This window comes from Diabrotica virgifera, chromosome 9 (genome assembly GCF_917563875.1).
Source record: "Diabrotica virgifera virgifera chromosome 9, PGI_DIABVI_V3a".
Classification (NCBI taxonomy): domain Eukaryota; kingdom Metazoa; phylum Arthropoda; class Insecta; order Coleoptera; family Chrysomelidae; genus Diabrotica; species Diabrotica virgifera.
In genome coordinates, this window is record NC_065451.1 from 211,239,184 (window position 1) to 211,266,610 (window position 27,427).

The window sequence follows — 27,427 nt, forward strand, 5'->3', positions numbered from 1 at the left end:
AGAAATTGAATAAAATTTCTGAGATCGGTAACTTTTGAATGGTATATACAATTTTCAAAATGACAATGGGATAAGACAGGGAGATTCCCTGAGTCCTCTGTTGTTCAACCTGATCATGGACGAAATAATAAAAAAAGTAAGAACAAAAAAAGAATACCAAATGGGAGAAAAACCACTTAAAATAATCTGCTATGCAGACGACGCAATACTAATCTCTCAAAGTGAAGATGATTTACAACGTATGCTGCACGAATTTAATATAACCGCTAGAAAATTTAACATGTAAATTTCCCTAAAAAAGACTAAATGCATGGTTATAACAGCAGATCTAATAAGGTGTAAATTAGAGCTGGAGGGTCAAATAATAGAACAAGTCATGGAGTTTAAATATCTAGGCATCACACTATGCAGCTACGGAAAGCTCGAAACAAAAGTGGAAGATCAGGTGAATAAAGCAAACAGAGCCGCAGGTTGCCTGAATGAAACAATATAGAGAAATAAAAACACCAGAAAAGAAGTGAAAGGCAGAATTTACAAAAGAGTCATCAGACCAATAATGACATACGCGGCAGAAACACAACCTGATACAGAAAGGACAAAAAGAATGCTATAGAAACAGCAGAGATGAAAACATTGCCAAAAATCGATGGTAAGACGCTGTGGGATAGAGTTAGAAGTGCAGATATATGAAGGAGATGCAAGGTGGACAACATTAATAACTGGGTGAAACAGAGGTGTAACCAGGATGATCCTAAGGGGGAGTTACGTCTACTTGAAGGTCTCTGGGGGTATGGAATAATAATTGTGTTAAGCGTATAGAGCTCAAAGTACATCCAAAATGGGGGTTATAACCCCCAAAACCACCCCCTGGTTACGCCTATGGGGTGAAAAGCAGAAGAGTAGAATGGAACGACCACATAAGCCGAATGACAACAAATAGAGTAGTAAGGACGGTCAGAGAAGGTTCCCCAATAGGAAGACGATCAGTGGGAAGACCACGAAAAAGGTGGAATGACAACTTACTGGAGGCACATTGAAAAACAGACATAGTAATGTCTATATAAAAGAAAGAAGAAGAAGAAGAAGAAGAAGAAGAGAAGAATTTTCAAAATTAAACATGCTTTGGAAAGGTAATGTTCAGTACTATAAGAAGCTGTAAAGTCGGACTTAAATTTTCGAAATTTTTGGAAGTTTTGGGGACGAGAACGAAAAACAGACTCTAAATGGGACGTAAAATCCACACCCTTGGACCAAAATGGATGGTTGACATATATCTCTTTGCCTATATTTTAAGATTGGATTTGGCCCAATTTTTTCAATTCAGTCACATTTAGAAAATCGAAAATTTCTTGTATAATATAGTGTCGCATGTACGGGAACAGCCGTTCTCTGGGATATAAAAAAATAATAAGCATCAAGGAGACCAAAGCGAACTATAAACAATTTTTCTCGGTTAGATCTACATAGATCAAACTGAAAATTTGTAGAAATACACCTTATAATATTTATAAGGACGTAACGTAGAGAACATTCCTTCTTCTTCTTTCTCATAACCCTTAGTGCCCTTCAGGGCGTCGGATGTCGGGTTCCGCCTTGTAGAGAACATTCTAAAATTTTAAAAAAAATTTCCGAAATTTTCCCTCTTGTCGGAAAATCTTTTTGGAAAATTTTGTGTATAATTCTTTGTCATGCCCTTTTAATTGTAGTACTTAGCGTGTGTACCAATTTTTAGCTAAATCGATTCAAAAGTAACCGAGAAACACTGTTTTAAATTTTTTTTTTTTGATAATACCTCTTCGTCGATAGCCTAAAAGAATTAAGATTTCTGTTAGTTTGCCCCAACATTTTTGTCAGACAATTATATTTTTTGTTTAAGAATATAATTACTTGTAACCTACTACTTTTGTCGGAAAAATGGTTGTAAAGATAAGGGATGCACGAACCCAGCATAATTTGAAAGTATACTTTACTAATAAAAATAAATTTTTTGTCCGACTGTCGAGTTGCCCCAATATTTTTGTCCGACACTTTCATTTTTTGATTAAGAATATAATTACTTATAACCTACTAATGTTGTCGGAAAAATGGTTTTAAAGGTAAGGGTTGCACGAACCCAGTAAGATTTAAAAGACAGTTTATTAATAAAAATTAAATTTTTTGTCCGACTTTGGATTTGACTCAATATTTTTGTCGGACACTTAGATTTTTTGATTTGGAATATAACTACTTATAACCTGATACTTGTGTCGGAAATTTTTTTTTATTTCGAGAAAAAAAACTACAGAACGATGTTTGTCGTTGTTCAAGGAGTATGTACACAAATTATCAGATCACAATTTTTCTAAAATTTTCCCTCTTGTCGGAAAATTTTTTAAGAAAATTTTGGGTTCCGATCTACGTCATACCCTTTTAAATGCTTTACTTAGTGTGTGTACTAATTTTCAGCTAAATCGATTCAAAAGTAACCGAGAAACACTGTTTTAAAATTTTTTTTTGATAATACCTCCTCGTCGATAGCCTAAAAGAATTAGGTTTTCTGTTCGTTTGCCCCAACATTTTTGTCAGACAATTATATTTTTTGTTTAAAAATATAATTACTTGTAACCTACTACTTTTGTCGGAAAAATGGTTGTAAAGATAAGGGATGCACGAAGCCAGCATAATTTGAAAGTATACTTTACTAATAAAAATAAATTTTTTGTCCGACTGTCGAGTTGCCCCAATATTTTTGTCCGACACTTTGATTTTTTGATTAAGAATATAATTACTTATAACCTACTAATGTTGTCGGAAAAATGGTTTTAAAGGTAAGGGTTGCACGAACCCAGTAAGGTTTAAAAGACAGTTTATTAATAAAAATTAAATTTTTTGTCCGACTTTGGATTTGACCCAATATTTTTGTCGGACACTTAGATTTTTTGATTTGGAATATAACTACTTATAACCTGATACTTGTGTCGGAAATTTTTTTTTATTTCGAGAAAAAAAACTACAGAACGATGTTTGTCGTTGTTCAAGGAGTATGTACACAAATTATCAGATCACAATTTTTCTAAAATTTTCCCTCTTGTCGGAAATTTTTTTAAGAAAATTTTGGGTTCCGATCTACGTCATACCCTTTTAAATGCTTTACTTAGTGTGTGTACCAATTTTCAGCTAAATCGATTCAAAAGTAACCGAGAAACACTGTTTTAAAATTTTTTTTTTGATAATACCTCCTCGTCGATAGCCTAAAAGAATTAGGTTTTCTGTTCTTTTGCCCCAACATTTTTGTCAGACAATTATATTTTTTGTTTAAGAATATAATTACTTGTAACCTACTACTTTTGTCGGAAAAATGGTTGTAAAGATAAGGGATGCACGAAGCCAGCATAATTTGAAAGTATATTTTACTAATAAAAATAAATTTTTTGTCCGACTGTAGAGTTGCCCCAATATTTTTGTCCGAGACATTGATTTTTTGATTAAGAATATAATTACTTATAACCTACTAATGTTGTCTGAAAAATGGTTTTAAAGGTAAGGGTTGCACGAACCCAGTAAGGTTTAAAAGACAGTTTATTAATAAAAATTAAATTTTTTGTCCGACTTTGGATTTGACCCAATATTTTTGTCGGACACTTAGATTTTTTGATTTGGAATATAACTACTTATAACCTGATACTTGTGTCGGAAATTTTTTTTTATTTCGAGAAAAAAAAAACTACAGAACGATGTTTGTCGTTGTTCAAGGAGTATGTACACAAATTATCAGATCACAATTTTTCTAAAATTTTCCCTCTTGTCGGAAAATTTTTTAAGAAAATTTTGGGTTCCGATCAACGTCATACCCTTTTAAATGCTTTACTTAGTGTGTGTACCAATTTTCAGCTAAATCGATTCAAAAGTAACCGAGAAACACTGTTTTAAAATTTTTTTTTGATAATACCTCCTCGTCGATAGCCTAAAAGAATTAGGTTTTCTGTTCTTTTGCCCCAACATTTTTGTCAGACAATTATATTTTTTGTTTAAGAATATAATTACTTGTAACCTACTACTTTTGTCGGAAAAATGGTTGTAAAGATAAGGGATGCACGAAGCCAGCATAATTTGAAAGTATACTTTACTAATAAAAATAAATTTTTTGTCCGACTGTAGAGTTGCCCCAATATTTTTGTCCGAGACATTGATTTTTTGATTAAGAATATAATTACTTATAACCTACTAATGTTGTCTGAAAAATGGTTTTAAAGGTAAGGGTTGCACGAACCCAGTAAGGTTTAAAAGACAGTTTATTAATAAAAATTAAATTTTTTGTCCGACTTTGGATTTGACCCAATATTTTTGTCGGACACTTAGATTTTTTGATTTGGAATATAACTACTTATAACCTGATAATTGTGTCGGAAATTTTTTTTTATTTCGAGAAAAAAAACTACAGAACGATGTTTGTCGTTGTTCAAGGAGTATGTACACAAATTATCAGATCACAATTTTTCTAAAATTTTCCCTCTTGTTGGAAAATTTTTTAAGAAAATTTTGGGTTCCGATCTACGTCATACCCTTTTAAATGCTTTACTTAATGTGTGTACCAATTTTCAGCTAAATCGATTCAAAAGTAACCGAGAAACACTGTTTTAAAATTTTTTTTTGATAATACCTCCTCGTCGATAGCCTAAAAGAATTAAGTTTTCTGTTCGTTTGCCCCAACATTTTGGTCAGACAATTATATTTTTTGTTTAAGAATATAATTACTTGTAACCTACTACTTTTGTCGGAAAAATGGTTGTAAAGATAAGGGATGCACGAACCCAGCATAATTTGAAAGTATACTTTACTAATAAAAATAAATTTTTTGTCCGACTGTCGAGTTGCCCCAATATTTTTGTCCGACACTTTGATTTTTTGATTAAGAATATAATTACTTATAACCTACTAATGTTGTCGGAAAAATGGTTTTAAAGGTAAGGGTTGCACGAACCCAGTAAGGTTTAAAAGACAGTTTATTAATAAAAATTAAATTTTTTGTCAGACTTTGGATTTGACCCAAAATTTTTGTCGGACACTTAGATTTTTTGATTTGGAATATAACTACTTATAACCTGATACTTGTGTCGGAAATTTTTTTTTATTTCGAGAAAAAAAAACTACAGAACGATGTTTGTCGTTGTTCAAGGAGTATGTACACAAATTATCAGATCACAATTTTTCTAAAATTTTCCCTCTTGTCGGAAAATTTTTTAAGAAAATTTTGGGTTCCGATCAACGTCATACCCTTTTAAATGCTTTACTTAGTGTGTGTACCAATTTTCAGCTAAATCGATTCAAAAGTAACCGAGAAACACTGTTTTAAAATTTTTTTTTGATAATACCTCCTCGTCGATAGCCTAAAAGAATTAGGTTTTCTGTTCGTTTGCCCCAACATTTTTGTCAGACAATTATATTTTTTGTTTAAGAATATAATTACTTGTAACCTACTACTTTTGTCGGAAAAATGGTTGTAAAGATAAGGGATGCACGAAGCCAGCATAATTTGAAAGTATATTTTACTAATAAAAATAAATTTTTTGTCCGACTGTCGAGTTGCCCCAATATTTTTGTCCGACACTTTGATTTTTTGATTAAGAATATAATTAGTTATAACCTACTAATGTTGTCGGAAATATGGTTTTAAAGGTAAGGGTTGCACGAACCCAGTAAAGTTTAAAAGACAGTTTAATAATAAAAATTAAATTTTTTGTCCGACTTTGGATTTGACCCAATATTTTTGTCGGACACTTAGATTTTTTGATTTGGAATATAACTACTTATAACCTGATACTCGTGTCGGAAATTTTTTTCTATTTCGAAAAAAAAAACTACAGAACGATGTTTGTCGTTGTTCAAGGAGTAAGTACACAAATTATCAGATCACAATTTTTCTAAAATTTTCCCTATTGTCGGAAAATTTTTTAAGAAAATTTTGGGTTCCGATCTACGTCATACCCTTTTAAATGATTTACTTAGTGTGTGTACCAATTTTCAGCTAAATCAATTCAAAAGTAACCGAGAAACACTGTTTTAAAATTTTTTTTTGATAATACCTCCTCGTCGATAGCCTAAAAGAATTAGGTTTTCTGTTCGTTTGCCCCAACATTTTTGTCAGACAATTATATTTTTTGTTTAAGAATATAATTACTTGTAACCCACTACTTTTGTCGGAAAAATGTTTGTAAAGATAAGGGATGCACGCAGCCAGCATAATTTGAAAGTATACTTTACTAATAAAAATAAATTTTTTGTCCGACTGTCGAGTTGCCCCAATATTTTTGTCCGAGACTTTGATTTTTTGATTAAGAATATAATTACTTATAACCTACTAATGTTGTCGGAAAAACGGTTTTAAAGGTAAGGGTTGCACGAACCCAGTAATGTTTAAAAGACAGTTTATTAATAAAAATTAAATTTTTTGTCCGACTTTGGATTTGACCCAATATTTTTGTCGGACACTTAGATTTTTTGATTTGGAATATAACTACTTATAGCCTGATACTTGTGTCGGAAATTTATTTTTTATTTCGAGAAAAAAAACTACAGAACGATGTTTGTCGTTGTTCAAGGGGGATGTACACAAATTATCAGATCACAATTTTTCTAAAATTTTCCCTCTTGTCGGAAAATTTTTTAAGAAAATTTTTTGTTCCGATCTACGTCATACCCTTTTAAATGCTTTACTTAGTGTGTACCAATTTTCAGCTAAATCGATTCAAAAGTAACCGAGAAACACTGTTTTAAAATTTTTTTTTGATAATACCTCCTCGTCTATAGCCTAAAACGATTAGGTATTCTGTTCGTTTGCCCCAACATTTTTGTCAGACAATTATATTTTTTGGTTAAGAATATAATTACTTGTAACCTACTACTTTTGTCGGAAAAATGGTTGTAAAGATAAGGGATGCACGAAGCCAGAATAATTTGAAAGTATATTTTACTAATAAAAATAAATTTTTTGTCCGACTGTCGAGTTGCCCCAATATTTTTGTCCGACACTTTGATTTTTTGATTAAGAATATAATTACTTATAACCTACTAATGTTGTCGGAAAAATGGTTTTAAAGGTAAGGGTTGCACGAACCCAGTAAAGTTTAAAAGACAGTTTAATAATAAAAATTAAATTTTTTGTCCGACTTTGGATTTGACCCAATATTTTTGTCGGACACTTAGATTTTTTGATTTGGAATATAACTACTTATAACCTGATACTTGTGTCGGAAATTTTTTTCTATTTCGAAAAAAAAAACTACAGAACGATGTTTGTCGTTGTTCAAGGAGTAAGTACACAAATTATCAGATCACAATTTTTCTAAAATTTTCCCTATTGTCGGAAAATTTTTTAAGAAAATTTTGGGTTCCGATCTACGTCATACCCTTTTAAATGATTTACTTAGTGTGTGTACCAATTTTCAGCTAAATCAATTCAAAAGTAACCGAGAAACACTGTTTTAAAATTTTTTTTTGATAATACCTCCTCGTCGATAGCCTAAAAGAATTAGGTTTTCTGTTCGTTTGCCCCAACATTTTTGTCAGACAATTATATTTTTTGTTTAAGAATATAATTACTTGTAACCCACTACTTTTGTCGGAAAAATGTTTGTAAAGATAAGGGATGCACGCAGCCAGCATAATTTGAAATTATACTTTACTAATAAAAATAAATTTTTTGTCCGACTGTCGAGTTGCCCCAATATTTTTGTCCGAGACTTTGATTTTTTGATTAAGAATATAATTACTTATAACCTACTAATGTTGTCGGAAAAATGGTTTTAAAGGTAAGGGTTGCACGAACCCAGTAAGGTTTAAAAGACAGTTTATTAATAAAAATTAAATTTTTTGTCCGACTTTGGATTTGACCCAATATTTTTGTCGGACACTTAGATTTTTTGATTTGGAATATAACTACTTATAACCTGATACTTGTGTCGGAAATTTTTTTTTATTTCGAGAAAAAAAACTACAGAACGATGTTTGTCGTTTTTCAAGGAATATGTACACAAATTATCAGATCACAATTTTTCTAAAATTTTCCCTCTTGTCCGAAATTTTTTTGGGAAAATTTTGGGTACAGCTCTACGTCATACCCTTTTAAATGTTTTACTTAGTGTGTGTACCAATTTTCAGCTAAATCGATTCAAAAATAACCGAAAAAATCTGTTTTAAAATATTTTTGGATAATACCTCCTCGTCCATAGCCTAAAAGAATTAAGTTTCCTGTTCGTTTGCCCCAACATTTTTGTCAGACAATTACATTTTTTGTTTAAGAGTATAATTACTTGTATCCTACTACTTTTGTCGGAAAAATGGTTGTAAAGATAAGGGATGCACGAACCCAGAATAGTTTAAAAGTATAGTTTATTAATAAAAATTAAATTTTTTGTCCGACTTTGGATGTGCCCCACTATTTATGTCGGGCCCTTAGATTTTTTGATTTGAAATATAGCTACTTATAACCTGATACATGCGCTGAAAATTTTTTTTTAATTCGAGAAAAAAAATACAGAACGATGTTTGTCGTTGTTCAAGGAGTATGTACACACATTATCAGATCACAATTTTTCTAAAATTTTCCCTCTTGTCGGAAAATTTTTTAAGAAAATTTTGGGTTCCGATCTGCGTCATACCCTTTTAAATGCTTTACTTAGTGTGTGTACCAATTTTCAGCTAAATCGATTCAAAAGTAACCGAGAAACACTGTTTTAAATTTTTTTTTTGATAATACCTCCTCGTCGATAGCCTAAAAGAATTAAGTTTTCTGTTCGTTTGCCCCAACATTTTTGTCAGACAATTACATTTTTTGTTTAAGAATATAATTACTTGTAACCTACTACTTTTGTCGGAAAAATGGTTGTAAAGATAAGGGATGCACGAACCCAGCATAATTTGAAAGTATACTTTACTAATAAAAATTAAATTTTTTGTCCGACTGTCGAGTTGCCCCAATATTTTTGTCCGACACTTTGATTTTTTGATTAAGAATATAATTACTTATAACCTACTAATGTTGTCGGAAAAATGGTTGTAAATAAAAAAATTTCAGGAAATTGACATCTTCGGCGCGTCCGACTGCGCATATGCCCCGTGAAAATTGTCCGACAAGGTTACCACATTATTGTAAAAAGGTTTTATGATAGATACCGTTAAAATTATCGATGTGGTAATAAATTTATTATTTTCATAAATTTGACATATTTAGCGTGTCCGACGCGTCATATGCCCCAATATTTTTGTCCGACAAAATTGTTTTCGTTGTTTATATGATAAAATCCATTGATTAAAATAGAATGACCAATGTGGTAATAAATTTTTTTCTTGCATAAAATTGACAACTTCGTCACCGCTTGACAGACAAACGCCCCACTACCATAATGCGCCAAGCTCAAAATTTGTCCGACTCCACCCAAATAACAAGTACAAAAAGTTTCAACGGTGTGGTCATAAATAATAATTGTATATGCGGGCCCAAGGCCTATAAGTAAAAATTAGTTTAAACTTTAAATAAAATACAAATAGCCTTTTGAAACTATATTTATTTCGTTGAAATCATATAACAGAAGCATAAATTCTTACGTGCGTACAAGCTACTTACACATTCTTTTATTTTTAAATGGGAATAGGGGTCATGTGGTAGCTCATTTCAAAGTTTATTTAATTCTCTATACAGTAGTATAAACATTAACAATATTATTTATACAAGGTGGCCAAAAAATAATTTTTGAATTAAAATAATTGACGCAAAAAGAAGAATGTATGTAATTTATTTAACTCAAAGTACATTTTACTGATGCCACATAAAATAAAAAAATGTTTATTTCATAAATAAACATTGTTTTTTGCTTAAATTAAATGTCAAACAGCCACACACCTGCCTCGTGACAGTTTGATCATTTAATTTAAGCGAAAAGCAATGTTTATTTGTCAAATAAACATTTTTTTTTCTTTTCTGACAGTAGTAAAATGTATTTTGAGTTAAATAAATTACATGTACTTATTTTTTTTTTGCGGCAATTAATTTAATTCAAAAATTATTTTTTTGGCCACCCGGTATAAATAATGATGTTAATGTTCATATTACTGACTAGATAATTTAATCATCTTTCAAATGAGCTACCACACGACCCCTATTCCCATTTAATACGTCAAATTGGGATATACGTCAAAAAATTATAATTTAAAAATAAAATTCGACCTGTTAGAGCTCTAACTCTGAAATTAATTAAGTCATGAGATAATAGACCGTTTCCATACTTTATGAATGCACTGTATAGTAGTCATAATAGCAATTTTTTTAACAATATTTACTTTTTTACTCGTTTGAATGTAGTATAAAATGTTACTAAATTTTTTGCATTTAGAGCAAGTGTAGTTGTTATTTTCAAATTTAGAACAATTCTAATTCAGATTATATTATCATGAACACGAAAATGTATTATTACAGATTTTATTTGTCTATGACTCAGTTTTAACGTAAAAATTAAGTCTAAACAAAAAATGAAAACAAAGCTTTTTATGATCAATTGGGGAACATATTTAGAGATATTCCATGAGAGAAAAGAATCTTTGTGTTGGCCTTTGTTTCTGATTTACAATCATTACATTACTAAGAAGATAATTTTACTGTCACAATAGAGCTGTGAACTAACAGGGATCTTCTTCTTCTTTCTCTTTCTCTGTACAAGCAATTCTGAAAAATACAGATATAATTCTGAATGACCAACTCGAGACAAACAGCTCCCCACTCCTCAACCTCTTCAGTTGAAGATTAAAAAGGCAAACACATTGTAAACTATATTACTTGAGAAAGGCACTCCGCCGAAACAGCTGTAGTCACTTAGATATAATAAATTTTGTGGAAGTATAGAAAACAAACGTTTTCAGTTTTTTATTGTTAGACAAGCAATTCTGCTTGTTCATTGGCGAATTGATACCTCATGGAAGGTTGTCATAGTCATACCATCTGTTAGTCGGTCGGCAGATACTTTTGCCGATTGTTTATTTATCTCTCTTGCTATTTTGACTACATTTTTCTCTCCCATTCTGCTTATTCCATTTTTTTTTCTTTTTAGTGTCCATTCATTTATACACTGTACGTTACATTTTCTTCTAATGTCTTAGTTCCTTTTCGATGTTTGAGAATATTTCCTGTAATTCTTCTCAGTACTCTCATCTCTGCCGTTTCCAGTAGTTTTTGGTTGTCGCTATGTTGGATCTTGTTTCTGATGCACTTACACTGATGCGTCTTACACTGGCTTTATAAATTCTTGAAACCATCTCAGTATTAATATGTATGTAGGTTTCGCCATATAGCGTTATCAAGAAATCCTGCCAGTCTATTTGCTTTTTGTACTTGATATCTCACTTCTTTGTTTAATACTGATGCCATCAGTATAAATTTTACATCTAATTGGTTCTTAGCTGATATTTATAAATTTTATGATTTGAGATTGTTTATTAAATTCTTTTGCCCTTTTGCCAGTGGTAAAAAAATTAGGGATAAAAAGCATGAAATATTTACTTATATACTAAATACGTGAATTTGAGCAAAAGAAAAGTTAACTTTACTTTTCTATTCTCGTACAGCAAGCTATTTATGTGAAATAATGTTATACAGTTTTGTGTTTTTTAAGTTTAACTGACGAAATAAAGTTATCATCGTCAAGCAGTCCCAAAAGTCCACTGCTGAACATAAGTATCTTCCTCGTATTTCCAATCCCGTCTACCCTGCGCCGCGCCGCTCTCATCCAGTTTTTATTTAGCCTTCTCAAATCGTCAATCAATCGTGTATGACAAAGTAATAACAGAAGAAAATAAATTTTAATACCGTTTTTAGTTAAAGCCACCGAACGATGCCACAAGCAATATACTGGGTTGTTACGCTACGCTCTTGCGGAAATAGGAAGCGTAGTTAATCATAAAATATTTTTAAAGTCCATTTTCTTTCAATAACGGGTTCCACAGTTTTAGATTTTATGTTTATTACTTAGGAAAAGGAAGGTTTTCTAATGCGTTCTGTTACCTGTATTATTGTAGCTATATTTTATATGCTATTTCGTTTACTACAGTATATTTCAGAGTTCTTGTAGTGTATCTGTAACACTAAAAAAACAATCCACAAACACATGTCTTTCAATGTGATATACAGGGTGCCCAGAAACTCTTCCGACAAATGAAGACCGGAGATTATTCAGATAATTTTAAGATAATTTAACCCAATTCACCTAGTCCGAAAATGTTTCCTAAGGGAGCTAGAGCTCTTTGAAGTTGGCGTCCTGGAATTAGTTTTTCCTTAATATCTCCAGAACGCTTCTATTTATAAAAACAAAAACTGGTACGCTTATTTATCTTTCAAAAATAAATCGATTACATCAGTTACGAATTTCTAGTACTGGTCATAGGCGCCCGTTTTGGATAGGTCAACGGGTATTTTATCGAATAACTTTTTTGTCTTTAACTCCTAAGCATTTTTGATACAGGATTATTACATTGTGAGGTATTCTAGTACTAAAAGGTACTCTTACTTTAAGTCGATAGAATGCACCGTTTTCTAGAAAAATCGATTTCAAAATTATTCGTTTATTGAATTTGAAAAAAATTTGAAAAATTTTTTCAAAAAAAGACGGTGTATTTTACTGACTTCAAGCAAAAGTAACTTTTAGTACTAGAACACCTCATAATTTAATCATGAAGTGTCAAAAATTCTTAAAAATTAAAGACAAAAAAGCTATGCGATAAAATAACCGTTGACTTACCCAAAACGGACGCATATGACCGGTACTAGAATTTCTCAACTTAGGAAATCGATTTATCTCTGAAAGATAAATAAACATACCAGTTTTCGCTTTTCTAAATAGTTTTTTTTTAATTTTTTTTCAAATTCAACAAACGAAAAATTTTTAAGTCGATTTTTCTAGAAAACGGTGCATCCTACCGACTTAAAGCAAGGGTACCTTTTGGTACTAGAATACCTTACAATTTAATAATCCAGTGTCAAAAATGCTTTGAAGTTAAAGACAAAAAAGTTATGCGATAAAATAACTGTTGCCCTACCCACAACGGGCGCCTATGACCGGTACTATAAATTCGCAATAGATGACATCGATTTATTTCTGGATAATAAATATGTGTACCAATTTTCGTTTTTCTAACTAGAAGCGTTCTGAAAGGATTTAAGAAAAACTAATTACAAGACGCCATCTTCAAAGAGCTCTAGCTCCCTTATGAAGCATTTTCGGTCTAGGTGAATTAGGTAAATTGTCTTAAAATTATCTGAAGAATCTCCAGTTCTTCCAGTTTGTCGGGAGAGTTTCTGGACACCCTGTATATGGCTGGTCAAATAATGTGGAATAGGTAAAATATTAATTATACATTTGGCAAAAAGATAGGATTCCAACGCCTCCTCATTGTGTTCTATTGACGGCTTCATGTAGGGAATTTCCCACCAGAATTTTCATTTGATCTGCTCATCGTGTAGGAGGTTTTCCTTTTGGTCTTCGGCATTTTACTTTTCCTTTTACTACCTATAGTTCCATTGTCCCAGTTCTTCTGGCTATGTGGCCAAGGTAATTTATAGTCCGACCGCTATAACTGTTCCCATGCGGTACGATTCATTTTCAATTAAATTAACTCAAAACATAAATTTAAACGAACGTCGATGTGTATATACATTTTGTATACTGTGTACTATATACTAGACACATCGGCGTACGTTTCACTTTGTGTTTTGTCTTAATTTGATTGAAAATGAATCGTACCGCATGGGAAAAGTTATAGCGGACGGACTGTAGTATGCTCGGTTTCCTTTTTTTTTTTTAATAGCCTGTCATTTATATGGTCCTCTTCCAGAATTGACAGGTTGGTTTTGTGTTCTATCCAGGAAACGCATATAATCCTTATCCGGACGCACGTTTGGAAGGCTTCGATCTTAATTATACCGATTTATTGAGAGTCCGTTCCAGAATTCTTAACGACTAAATACTTCTTAAAATTCTTTAAAAATACAGGGTGTCCCCGAAAATAGTGCCTTCCTTTTAAGGTATGGATATAATACACAATTTAGAACAAAAAAGTCCTATAACATTTTTTTCTAAAGTTAACCGTTTCCAAGAAAAAAAATTACATTGTTCTTCTTATAAGTGAATTTTTATTTTCGTAAATTTGAATGACATGGCAACGTAGCCTAGAAGAACTTGCTGTGACTTTGGAAATTTAACCTAATAACCCCTTGTTTATTTACTTTGAGGTGTGATTTTTGGGGTTGTTGATATCGTAGGTACCCACTGTCCTACCTGCAAAATAATGGATAAGGGTTTGGTTGATATTTACATTATTTTACCTACCAGATGCAACTGACCTACAAACCTACTTTTTTGATCTTTAGATTTTTGAGTTGAGTGTTGTTGCCAGACTTCAATTTGCATATCAAAATGTATTTTTGTTTTTTGGTCAAACGGATCAATTTAGAAAAAAATGTTATAAGACTTTTTTGCTCTACATTGTGCCTTCTACCTATCCCTTTAAGGAACGCACTATTTTCGGGGACACCCTGTATATTTAAATAATTAAATTGAAACAAGTTGTAGACAAATAATAATAGCACACATTTTAGAATTTTAACCCCGTAGCTACACCTTAGTCTTATTGTTCGTTTTGAGATCAATCTTGATTGAAATTTTTTGTAGAACACGAATGAATTTTCTGCATAATTAGTGACAGTTTTTGACATGAAATAGTTTTTTAATTTGCAAAATTTAGACTATAATCTCTATAAATGATTCTGTTAGAAAAATTGTAATATGAATACAATTTTTTCTCTATTCCCAAATTGGGTAAAGTTTAATAGGTGTGTTTACACTGGTTGCTCCAAATGAAAAACATTTTAAGTTACTAGTTTTTTTTATGTACAAGATTTTGTGACGAAACCTGGGAAAATTCATATGTCGTGTTAACATAATGTTCTTATATAGTATTTTTACTATGCCATGTTTATAATAAACATGGCAATAATGGAAAGTCACATTCTAATGTTTTGACAGTTCTCTTACGTCAAAAATTTTGACCTACGTAATATCGCTTTTGTAGTAAAAATACTATAGCTGTAAATTTTAAAATTTCATTAAATTTTCAACAAGATATTTCGAGGACCTAATATCGCTATCTCGTTTTAAATATGTTCCTCTCACTTCCTACTGTGTAAAGTGAATACCTACCTATGGTAAATTATTTTCTATACTGTATTTATACAGAGTGAATTTTATGTATGGAAACACCCAATTATCTCGGCAACGGCTAGCACGATTTTTATAGATGTTGGTGAGTAAAGGTTTTCTAAGGCGGCCGATATTACAGTGGTAATTACATTGTTGTCAGATTTTCCGTTTTTCTGAAAATCTAATGAACTTTCTTATTTCAAATGGAACACCCTGTAAATTTTTTGCGTTTTGAAGTCCTAAAGAAATACTGATTTATTTTTCATGTTATATTCCCTATACCCAAATGCCATAATTTCGGAGTTATTGCTACATTTATTTAAAAAAAAATTAAAAATATTATAAAAATCAATTTCTTCGGCTCGGGTAAATAATACTTTAGGTTCTTTGGATCATTGGAAACAAAAAAAATCTTTTATAATTTTTTTTATAAAATTAATCGTTTCTGAGTTATAAACAATTTTAATCTGAAAAAAATCGAATAATGACGATTTTCAAGATTCAAAAACACAAATAAAAAATATAATTTTAGAAATTATGAAGTACCTAAATTCAAGCTCAACCCTTTTTCTAGGAGCTTGCTATAAGAGTTTTTGGCACGTTTTATTCTAAAACATCGCCTTTTAATTTGTTAATAAAGCGCATATGAGAGGACGGGCGATTGGGCTGCATTAACAACTAAAAAAAATATTTTAATATAAAACAAGTTCAAATTACATATCGGTATCTGATAAAATAAGGCTTGAACTTGAATTTGGGTATTACGCAGTTTCAAAAATAACAATTTTTATTTGTGTTTTTGAACCTTGAAAATTGTCATTATTCGATTTTTTTCAGTTTTAAATTGTTTACAACTCGGAAACGATTAATTTTATAGAAAAATTATTAAAGATTTCTTTTTGTTTCCAATGATCCAAAGAACCTAAAGTATTATTTACCCGAGCTGAAGAAATTGATTTTTATAATTTGTTTAAATTTTTTTTAAATAAATGTAGCAGTAACTCCGAAATTATGGCATTATCAGTATTTCTTAGAACTTCAAAACGCAAAAAATATACAGGGTGTTCCATTTGAAATAAGAAAGTTCATTAGATTTGAAGAAAAACGGAAAATCTGGCAATAATGTAATTGCCACTATAATATCGGCCCTCTCAGAAAACCCTTACCCACCAAAATCTATAAAATTCGTGCAAGCCGTTTCCGAGATAATTGAGTGTTTCCATACATAAAACTCACTCTGTATATATGTAGAGTTTAGTTTAAGACATACCAAGGAGCGACAGTTACAATTTTGAGCATTTTTGATTGAAAGTTTGAAGCATCTGTATATTGGATTTTTTTACAGTTCTACAGTTCTATTTCATTCCTCCAGATTTGTTTCTATATGCCGTTGCGCCTCTCTGCAACCCTCGAAGATCCCTGCGAAGACTAGCGTGTAATGAATTTCGCACCGCTTCAATATTCTGTAGTGTTCGAGCAGTTCTGAAACTGCCACCTCTTTTCTGTGATGTTGAACCACTACTTTCAAAGTTCCTAATCAAAGTCTTAATAGCCATGTTAGACGTAACTGCAGCGCGGAGCGACAAAAGGTAGTCTAAACGAAGTGTTCGTTGTAAATGCATAAAACTTTTACCATTTTTGTAATAAGCTTTCACAGCAAATGCGCGTTGTTCATCCGACCATGTCTCCATGATAACTAAACTTCCCACTTTCTAGATTCACAACGTTTACGTCGCAAGCCCGCGGCTCCTCTATTTTATCGTCAGCAGCGTTGCCAAATCGTACCGCTTCACTGAATTACCTTGTATGTAATAAAACTTATTACCTGTTTTCATTTGGGGTAACCATAAACAAATTTTGTTATTTGGGATCTGGTTTCATACTTGTGTCTATTTTTAGGAGCTAGCACTTCATGAAGATGAGGGACATAACTGGTGGTCTATTATCTTTTCTCTACTGGTAATCGGCCTAGTTATTTCTGGAATAGTCGGCGCCATCTTCATCGTGGGGTACGTGGATGAACTGCTGTATTGGCATGGCCAAAGGATGCATCTAGAAGAACTGTTAGAAGTAAGTAAATTAGTATAATTTTTTACATTTTTAAAACCAAAATATAGCAGAGTATAGTAATCTCTAATACATGGTAAGTTAAACTATATACAGAGTGGAACAAAAGTCTAAAAACGCCTAATTATCTCCTAAATGAATGAGAAGAATTTAAAAAAACCGGCATACGGCCATTATGCAATATGGAGATTTCAAATTTTATTCTTGCAATGTTTCCAGATTTACCATTTTCTGATATCATTAGTAACTTTGGATTTTTTTTAATACAACACTCTGTATATTGTATTATTATTAGAATTCTCACCTCAATACGAGTTCAACCATATCTGAAAATTGGTATTTTATCTAGTCACTGTTGTTGAAGCAGTTCTTGTACGTGTCTGACACGATTGGCAATAAAGGTCTTCCATTTATAGGGAGAAGAATTAACCCAAGTTAGAGCAAAAGCATAACATTGAAAATCGGGAAACATAACAATAGCGAGTCTCTATTGGGGTTAAAGATATACACTGAAAGTAGGATTTACATTGACCAATAAAATTGAGATCAAGAAAGGGGTAAGGCAGGGCTGTAACTTGTCTCCTTTGTCTTTAATATATATACTCAGAAGAAGTATGTGCTTGATATGTTTAAAAAAGTTAGAGAAGTAGCTGGTCTTTATTATAAGAAAACTCCACATACTATAACCGATTCGTCGGGAGAAATGATAATAGACGAACACGAAATTCGAACTACCTGGTATAATTACATAAATGAACTGTACAATGATGATAGACCCGAAGAACTGGAGACTTTAGATGAAGGTGAAGGACCAGAAATACTAAAATCAGAAATACTACATAATATAAAATTGGCAAAAAACGAGAAATCCGTTGGTCCTGACAACATACCTACAGAAATGTTAAAGCTCATAAATGAGGAAAACATTGGAATCCTAGTCAAACTTTTTAATGATGTTTATTCGACTGGTGATATCCCTGTAGATTGGTTAAAGTCCGAATTCATATTCCTACCATATGGCTACCATATGGCTACCAAAAAAAACAACGTCCGAAAAACTGTAGCGATTATAGAATGATAAGCCTTATGAGCAACACTTTGAAAATCTTTCTACGTATCTTCCACAGTAGAATCAGATATAAATGTGAAGAAGACCAGGACGAAACACAATTTGGCTTCAGATATGGACTGGGAACCCGGGACGCACTCTTTGCACTAAATGTATTATTGCAGAAATGCCGAGATCAAAGGAAAGACGTCTTTGCTGCATTTATTGACCAGGGCCGGCGATAACGGGCCTGCAAGGAATGCACTGCAGGCGGGCGCCTCTGTTTGGGGGGCGCCAAAATGAGCTTTTTTTCTTCTGGTGTTATACAAAATACTAATTGAAAAAACTGAAGGGCGCCTACCCTACTTTTGCAGGCAGGCACCTTATACCCTAGCGCCGGTGCTGGTATTGACTATGAGAAGGCCTTTGATCGAGTGCAACATCACAAATTAATATATATATATATATATATATATATATATATATATATATATATATATATATAGTCTTTTAAGTCCCTTTTACTTTTCAGTGTCGGGACTAATGTCTATTCACGTGTGCACAAACTTTGACCATTGTTTTCTATCCTGCGCCAGTCTGCTTGCTTCTGCTACGGTTTTCCCTTTCTTTTGGATAATCTTCGCAATGGTTGTATCCCAGTTTTCTGATGGTCTTCCTCTGTTTCTTTTTTTCTGAATTCTTGCTTCCCATACTTTCCTTACTGGTATGTTTCTTCTCATTCTTTTCATGTGGCCCCACCAACTCAGCTGTTTTTCTTCGATGTATTCTAGGAGTGGTTTAGTTTTGAGCTCCGCTCGTATATCTATATTTCTTAGTCTGTCTCTTTTTGATACTCCTTTTACTCGTCTTAGGTATTTCATTTCCAGTGCCTGGATCTTACTCTTCATACTTCTTGTTAATACCCAAGACTCGCACCCGTATGTAAGTACTGGTCTGTATATCGTGTTGAAGACAGTTATTTTGGTTTTTCTGGATATTTCTTTTTTGTTTAAAAATTTGTTGTTAATTGCGTGGAATATTTTAGACGTTTTGTTAATCCTTTCTTCTATATCTTTGTGTTGTTTTCCGTTGTTTTCCACTGTTACTCCCAGGTATTGAAAGTAGTTTACCTGTTCTATTGTTTCTCCATTGATTTGTATGCTTAATACGGGTTGTTCTTGTGCTACTACCATAATCTTTGTTTTGCGTGTGTTTATTTTCATCCCATGCCTATTTAATACCTCATTCCATGTTTGTAGATTATTTCTTAGATCTTCCTCTTTATCTGCCATGACAATTACATCATCAGCAAATGCACATTCTGATATTCCTATTCTTTCTAGGTTTCGGTAACCTACATGTAGCTTTTTTAATTGTGGTATACATTCTTTGATTATTTCGTCCATGAAGATGTTAAAGAGTGTAGGGCTCATGACTCCTCCTTGTCTTAAGCCTTCAGATGTTTTAAATTGTTGCGATTTCATATTTTTATGAATTATGTAATTCGTGTTTCTTTTATATAGACTTTTGATGACTTCTATTAGTTTTCTATCAACTCCTCTTCTAATTAGACTGTTCCATATTGTTTCTCTTTTCGCTCTGTCGAATGCTTTTTCTAGGTCGATGAAGGCCATGTACGCGTTGGTTTTAGTCAGTAGTGTTTTTTCTGTTATTTGCTTCACTGTGAATATGTGATCTTGCACCCCTCGGCCTTTCCGGAAACCACTCTGGGCTTCTTCTAGTGTCGTTTCTATTATATTCTTCAGCTTTTGTTCTAATACTGTTTCATATACTTTCAGTGCCGTACATAATAGTGTAATTCCTCTATAATTGTTACATTCTTTGATATCTCCTTTCTTATGTATGGGCAGTATTACTCCCATCTCCCAGTCCGACGGTATTTCTTCTTTCTTCCATGCCTCATTGCATATTTCTCTGAGCAATTTCCTACCTTCCAGTCCCATATACTTCAGTATTTCTGGTGTTATTCTATCATGTCCAGGAGATTTCCCATTTTTAAGTTTCTTTATTGCTGTTTCTATTTCTTCGTTTGTTATTTCATCTGTGTTTTCTTCCTGTTCTGTTCTTTCTTCATTTTCTTCGTTGTTCTCTTCTCTGTTTACTTCATTACTAGTTAGTAGTTCTTGAAAGTGTTGCTTCCATCGTTCCATTATTTCTTGATCGTCTGTTATTATTGTTCCATCTGTGTTTTTTATTCTTGTATCTCTTGTTGGTTTGTCTATTCTTATATTTTTCATTGTTCGATAGAAAAGTTTCTGATTTTCTTTACTGTTGTATTCCATCTGTTGTCCGAATTGTATCCAGGTCTTTTCTTTTTCTATTTTTATCATGTCTCTTACTTTCTTTCTTTCTTCTTTGTATCTATCGTAATTTTCCTCGGTTTTGTTCCCTAAGTACTTTTCCCACATTTTCTTCTTCATTTTTACATGGTTTTTGATTTCATCATTCCACCAGCTCGTTTGTTTAGTTTTGTTGTTTTTCCTGTACACCCCACACGCTTCTTTTGCCGTTTCAATTAATATATCTTTGAGTAGTTGCCATTTTTGTTCCAAATTGCTTACCTGTATTGATCTCATCAAGTTTGTTATTTTTTAAATTACTATAATCTATAATACTTACTTAATAATTACTAATCACTATAGAAATTAATTAAAATATTAAATGATAAAGAAGTTGATAATCAAGATGTACGAATCATAGAAAAATTATACTGGCGTTAAACAGTGACAGCTTGCATAAATGGAAAATCAACAGAAATATGCAAAATACAAAGAGGTGTCAGACAGGGTTATATACTGTCATCACTGTTATTCAATTTATATTCAGATAGAATATTAAAGGAAGCGCTGCATAATTTGGAATGGGGTGTGAAACTTAATGGAATTCTGATAAATACAATCAGATATGCAGACGATACAGTTATTTTAAGTGATGATATGAATGGATTACAACATCTTTTAAATGCCATTAACACAGTTGGAAGAGAATTTGGCCTAAACATAAACTGTTCAAAAACAAAATACATGGTATTTAGCCGTTTGGCCCATCAAGATTCACGGTTATATATTGATGGTCATATAATTCAAATAGTACCCACTTTTAAATATCTTGGTTGCCATATTACTGAACAACTAGATCCAGATAAAGAGATAAAATGTAGAATCGAGATAGTCCGCACGGCATTTTTAAAAATGAGGTCATCCTTCTGTAAGCGCATGATTAAATGTTACATTTGGCCTCTTGTATGGTGTCGAAGCATCGACATTAAAAATATCCACCATTAATCGTTTGGAGGCTTTTGAAATGTGGCTGCACAGACGTACACTGAAAATCCCATGGACGGCTATGCTGACAAATATGACAGTCCTTAAGAGAGCAAATGCTGCCCGCGAGCTGCTTGATAACATCAAATATAGAAAGATGGCCTATTTTGGCCACGTAGTATGGGGAGACCGGTATAATATTCTTCAACTTATTATGGTGGGTAAAATCGAAGGACACAGAGGAATTGGTAGAAAGCAGGCCACTTGGTTGAAGAATATCAGGGAGTGGACAGGAATGAAGAAAGCAGGACAACTATTTAGAATAGCTTAGAGACAGTTTCGCTATGTTAATCTCCAACGTCAAGGGGACTTGATAGGGCACGTTAAGAAGAAGAAGCTTGAGGAAAGCACAGAAGGCATAAAGATAATTGGAGAAATAATTAATAACATAAGGTATGCTGTTGACACTGTGATTCTAATGAGTAGCATGGAGGAACTGAGTTGTCTAATGAGTAAGATATTTGGAAAGATAATAATAAATAATAAACATTTGGTATAATAAGATAATAATAAATAATAAAATATCCTTCCGAGCCGGATAAATAAATAAATAATTGTTAGTTTATATTTCTTGTTTTAATTAATATCTGAATATCAATTGAAATAGCATTCTCATTAAATTTAATGATTGTCTACAAAACTGCAAAAGGAAATAGTTTCTCAACTAGATTCAGCAATTTAGTTTTAATAAAAAGTAATAAAATCCGAAGACAAAAAGTCTACCTGTTCGTTAAACATATTCAAATTTCGAATGTCTTAAAAGTTTTCTAATTTAGTCGACCTAATGATACTTTATGGTTGAGCCAGGTGTTTGGCATAAACCTCAAGCCCGAACCGTCGGCGTATAAATGAAAAATTAAACCGAAAATTTATTCAAAACAACCATTAAAATTTCCCGATAAATTTCGGGTGACAAATCCCGGCCCTTAAAATAAATAACTGGGAAAGTTTCGCTCAGTAAATCGGATGGAAGGTGGGTTACATATAAATTACTAGAGTACAAGCCATAAACTCAGAAATATCTGCTGAGAATTTCGTTAATATTCCCTAACTTCTAGCTGAGACTTTTGAAACTGAAGTTTAGAAAGAATTTACAAGTGACAGTGGCGTGGAAGCCTACATAACATTAGGAACAATCAAAGTTTTGCAGTTTTGCTACAAAAATTAGCATTATTTAAAATGTTTTACTTCTAATGAAAAAATACGAGGTTTGTTTAATTGAAACTCAACTTTTACGACATTTTGTATTTATTTTAGGCTCAAAGATGGAAAAATCACAAGGTGATAAATCTGGTCTACAGGGTGGATGTTCTAATAACATCCATATATTTTTCGTCCTATTGCTTAGACAATTACAAAACCAAAATACGCGTACCTACTTAAAGATGACAACGACAATATTTTTGACCATGAACAACATCACAAAGAGTGGAAAGAATATAATGTCCTAAATAGTCCTTAAAAAAATAACTGGCAAAATTTCGCTCAGTAAATCGGATGGAAGGTGGGTTACATACTTATAAATTACTGGAGTACAAGCCATAAACTCAAAAATATCTGAGAAATTCGTTAATATTCCCTAACTTCTAGCTGAGACTTTCGAAACTGAAGTTGAGAAAGAATTTACAAGTGACAGTGCCGTAGAAGGAGGAACAATCAAAGTTTTGCAGTTTAGCTACAATAATTAGCATTATTCAAATATATTATGTTTTGCTTACTAATGGGAAAACACGGAGCACGTATCCCATTGTTTCACAAACCGATTTATATCTTGCTTAAAGCGATCTTGTGGCTGTTGCTCCAATAATTATTTTACGGTATCTTGTATTTCTTTATCCCACTGAAAACGATTGTCTTTTAGCTCCTTTTCAATGGCCCAAAATATGTGAAAATCACATGGCGATAAATCAGGACTATAAGGTGGATGCTTTAGTGTTCTCCATCTCTTTCGTTGTAGATTTTCTTTCTCTGCTTTCTCAACATGAGGCCGATCATGGTCATGCAGAAGAATGACAACGTGTGAGAGGTTATATAGTGAGTAGCTATATAGTGAGTACTCAGTTAATTGGGCCGTTTTTTTTATAAAAGGAAAGTTAACAAGCGATAATTATAAAATACTCCCTACTCAGAAATAAAATTACACCTGCCCTGACCAATCAGTTTGTAGCCAATTTTAATGAGATATACTTTCACCAAGATGAAACTCCAGGTCATTTTGGTGTAATTGTTCGGCATTATTTAGCGGCGTTATCTAACTGCCCCACGAACTACCTGGGCCCATTAAATATTTTCAGTTATTCACTTCAGTTGCAAGTATTACGGTTACTTTTTAATATAATGACTTATAACGTTTTAATATTATGCCAGAAGATGACAGAGTTTTGCAATTTTGTGATTACCTAGTTGATAATTATTTAACGGAAGATTCAACATTTTCACCTTACATGTGGTCTTTAAATTCATCATCCCTTATATTTACTACAAACGCATGTGAATCATTTCACTCGAAATTTAACGAATGTTTTTATAAATCACATCCTGACATATTTAAATTTACAGACATTTTGTTAAATTTTCAAGCAGAAGTATATGTGAAAATTAGAACTGCACATAGATTCGAAAAAACTTGATAAAACGGCAAAAAGAAAAGTTGATTTTATTAAAAATAGGCTAAATGAATATTACGTTAATCCAAACATTACTAAATTAGACTTCATTAAGTCAGTTTGCAATTATTATGCAGCTAACTTTTAAAATCTAAAATATAGTCTTCACTCTTTCTTATATTAGTTTAATCACTAATAATCTATAATCAGACATTAGAATTAAGCATTGTTATTGTTTAACTGTAGTTTTTGTTACTGTATATAAGTTAATGTAGATTTATAAATAAACTTTATTCGATTATATTCTTATAGTTTCATTATTTAATCATTTAAAATTTTCTCTCATGCTTTGGGAATTCGATTCCTTTTTGAATACAATAAAGTAAAATAAAAACTATATATGTTCACAAAAATATTATCTAAGTACCTAGGTAGCGTGGGGCAGTTCGTAGTCGCTTTTAATCCTACTATAGAACTGAACCCATTAAAAAATAAAATCCACGAGGAAAATAAACTTACCATTAAAATCTAGGTAGAGTGGGGGAGTTCGTAGTCGCTCTTATTTAGATCAGATATTTCCCGGACGATGGATTGGTAGATTTGATTGTATCGAATGGCCTCCTTGTTTACCCGATTTAAATCCTAAAGGTTATTTTTATTGGAGATACTTGAAAAATAGAATTTATAAAACTAATCCAGCAAATGTTGCAAAGAATTATTGACGAATCCATATATTCGTCGATTTTCGAGGCTTTTGTTTTATCTTTGTAATATGTTTCTGACTACATAAAATCGAAAGTATTTTATCATTGACTACTTTATAGATTATTTCTGTTTTAATATTAAAAATATAATTGATATTAAGTTTATGCAGACATACATACCTAGTTGATAATTATTTAACGGAAGATTCAACATTTTCATCTTACATGTGGTCTTACTAATATATACATACTATATCTTACATCAGACATACATACCTACTAAAAATATTGTTTGTTTTAGGGTGATCTAACGCCAAAAAAACTCCCTTCGCAATGGCTGTCTTCTACCCATTTTGTTTTTCAATCTGACGATGGAAGTCTGTCCATTTTAGATACCAGTAAAAATTTTAGCGTTACAGTTTTGGTTACCAATAATACCTTAGTAAGTATGCTACTCGAAACCATAGTTTTAAATAGGTTAAGGACTGAAAGACTCGTTGACTACACCAACGACAGAAGACACGAAAAGAAGAAGAAGAATATAGGCTGTTAAAGAGAAAATTAAGGAGAACCTATCGAAAGAAGGAAAAAAAATATAGAAGAAGGCATACGTTGGTAGAATAATTAAATATAATTGCCAACCAGGAAAGCTGGAAAGCTGGTACGATTAGCACAGGTGAGCACCGAGAACGCTTCTGCACGAATTAGAATTGGCAGCACCACGTCGGAGGAGTTCCTCATTGATACCGGGCTTAGACAAGGAGATCCTCTCGCCCCCCTGCTGTTTAACTTCGCACTGGAACGTGCAGTAAGGAAAGCTCAGCCACAACTAACAAACGGATTTGCCGCCCAAGGATCAAAAATACTATTGGCTTTTGCGGATGACGTGGACGCAATTGCACAATCCACCAGAGATGTAAAAGAAGTTTTCACCCTATTCGAGAACGGAGCCAAGGAAGTTGGTCTTAAAGTCGACGAGGACAAGACCAAGTACATGGTGGTTACGAAGAACCGAAGACCAAGGGTTAGACAAATCGTAATAATTAATGAATAAAACTTTGAAATCGTCAAAGAATTTAAGTACCTGGGAGCGATCATTACATCTGAAAATAAATACGAAAAGGACGTGGCAGCCAGGATCATTGTAGGAAACAGGGCATATTACTCATTAATGACCCTACTTAAATCAAAAATACTTTCAAGACCACCAAAAAAAGAGTATATACGACAATAATGTCTCACAATAACATATGGAAGCGAAACATGGACTCTGAACCAGCGGAAAACGACAAAATGAATGATACTTGAAAGAAAGATACTGCGGACTATCTATGGGCCTTGCAGAGAAGAGACAAGAGGAGAATGGAGAAGAAGACACAAGAAGAATAATGATGATGATGATGATGAATTGCCAACAAGTAGATGCGCTTTGATTCAGTTCAGTCTTCTTACAAAGCCTTTTTGATAACGGGTAAACCTAGAAACACGTGTTAGAGGATGGTAAGAGACTCAAATTAAATCAAAACGAAACCGTCTATTTTTATAGAAAAAGAACTCAGGAAGATTGGAGCACTGAAAACCCCGACAGAAACCAGGCCAGTCCTTGTTTATGGATTAGAGACATGGACAGTATCAAAAACTGAATGTGATAATATGAAACTATTACATACCTCAAACATATGATCCGCAGTTAAACACAATGAGGAGTGAAAGAAAATATAATGCATGGCATAGATGATATAATTTTGTACTTATACACGAACTGCAAAGAACCTGGCGCCATTCGTTGGATATTTGCGTTGGAATTGCCATATTAACTGAATGCAGAAGAATAAACTTTTCCCGGACTATAGATTGGTAGATTAAGCAGTATTGAATGGCCCCCTCATTCACCCGATTTGAATCCTAAAGATTTTTAGACTTAAAACACCAAAAAATTAACAAGATAGGCACCAAAAAGAAAAAAGCGAAGGAAAAACTTGAAAATCGAAGTGAAGAATAGATCCGAATGAAGAAAACGCTTCAAGCAGGCCAATATACAGGGTGTCCACGAAAATAGTGCGTTCCTTTAAGGTATGGATATAATACACAATTTAGAATAAAAAAGTCCTATAACATTTTTTTTAAATTTAACTGTTTCCAAGAAACAAATCACATTGTTCTCCATATAAGTGAATTTTTATTTTCATAAATTTTAATGACATGGCAACGTAGCCTAGAAGAACTTGCTGTCACTGGAAATTTAACCTAATAACCCCTTGTTTATTTACTTTGAGGTGTGATTTTTGGGGTTGTTGACATCGTAGGTACCTACCTGCAAAAATATTGGATATGGGTTTGGTTGATATTTACATTATATTACCTACCAGATGCAACTGACCTACAAACCTACTTTTTTGATCTTTAGATTTTTGAGTTGCGCGTTGTTGCCAGACTTCAA

General features: G+C 32.5%; 1 protein-coding gene across 6 annotated transcripts in view; it reads left to right on the forward strand.

The window, feature by feature from the left end:
- Positions 1-27,427, forward strand: part of LOC114326093 (inactive dipeptidyl peptidase 10) — a 396,495-nt gene that overhangs the window by 259,364 nt on the left and 109,704 nt on the right. For all 6 annotated transcript variants that reach the window (XM_050662407.1, XM_050662406.1, XM_050662408.1 and 3 more), the window contains 2 exons: positions 17,118-17,288; positions 25,289-25,429. In XM_050662407.1, the coding sequence (XP_050518364.1) occupies positions 17,118-17,288; positions 25,289-25,429 (312 nt within the window). The remainder of the gene's footprint in view (positions 1-17,117; positions 17,289-25,288; positions 25,430-27,427) is intronic.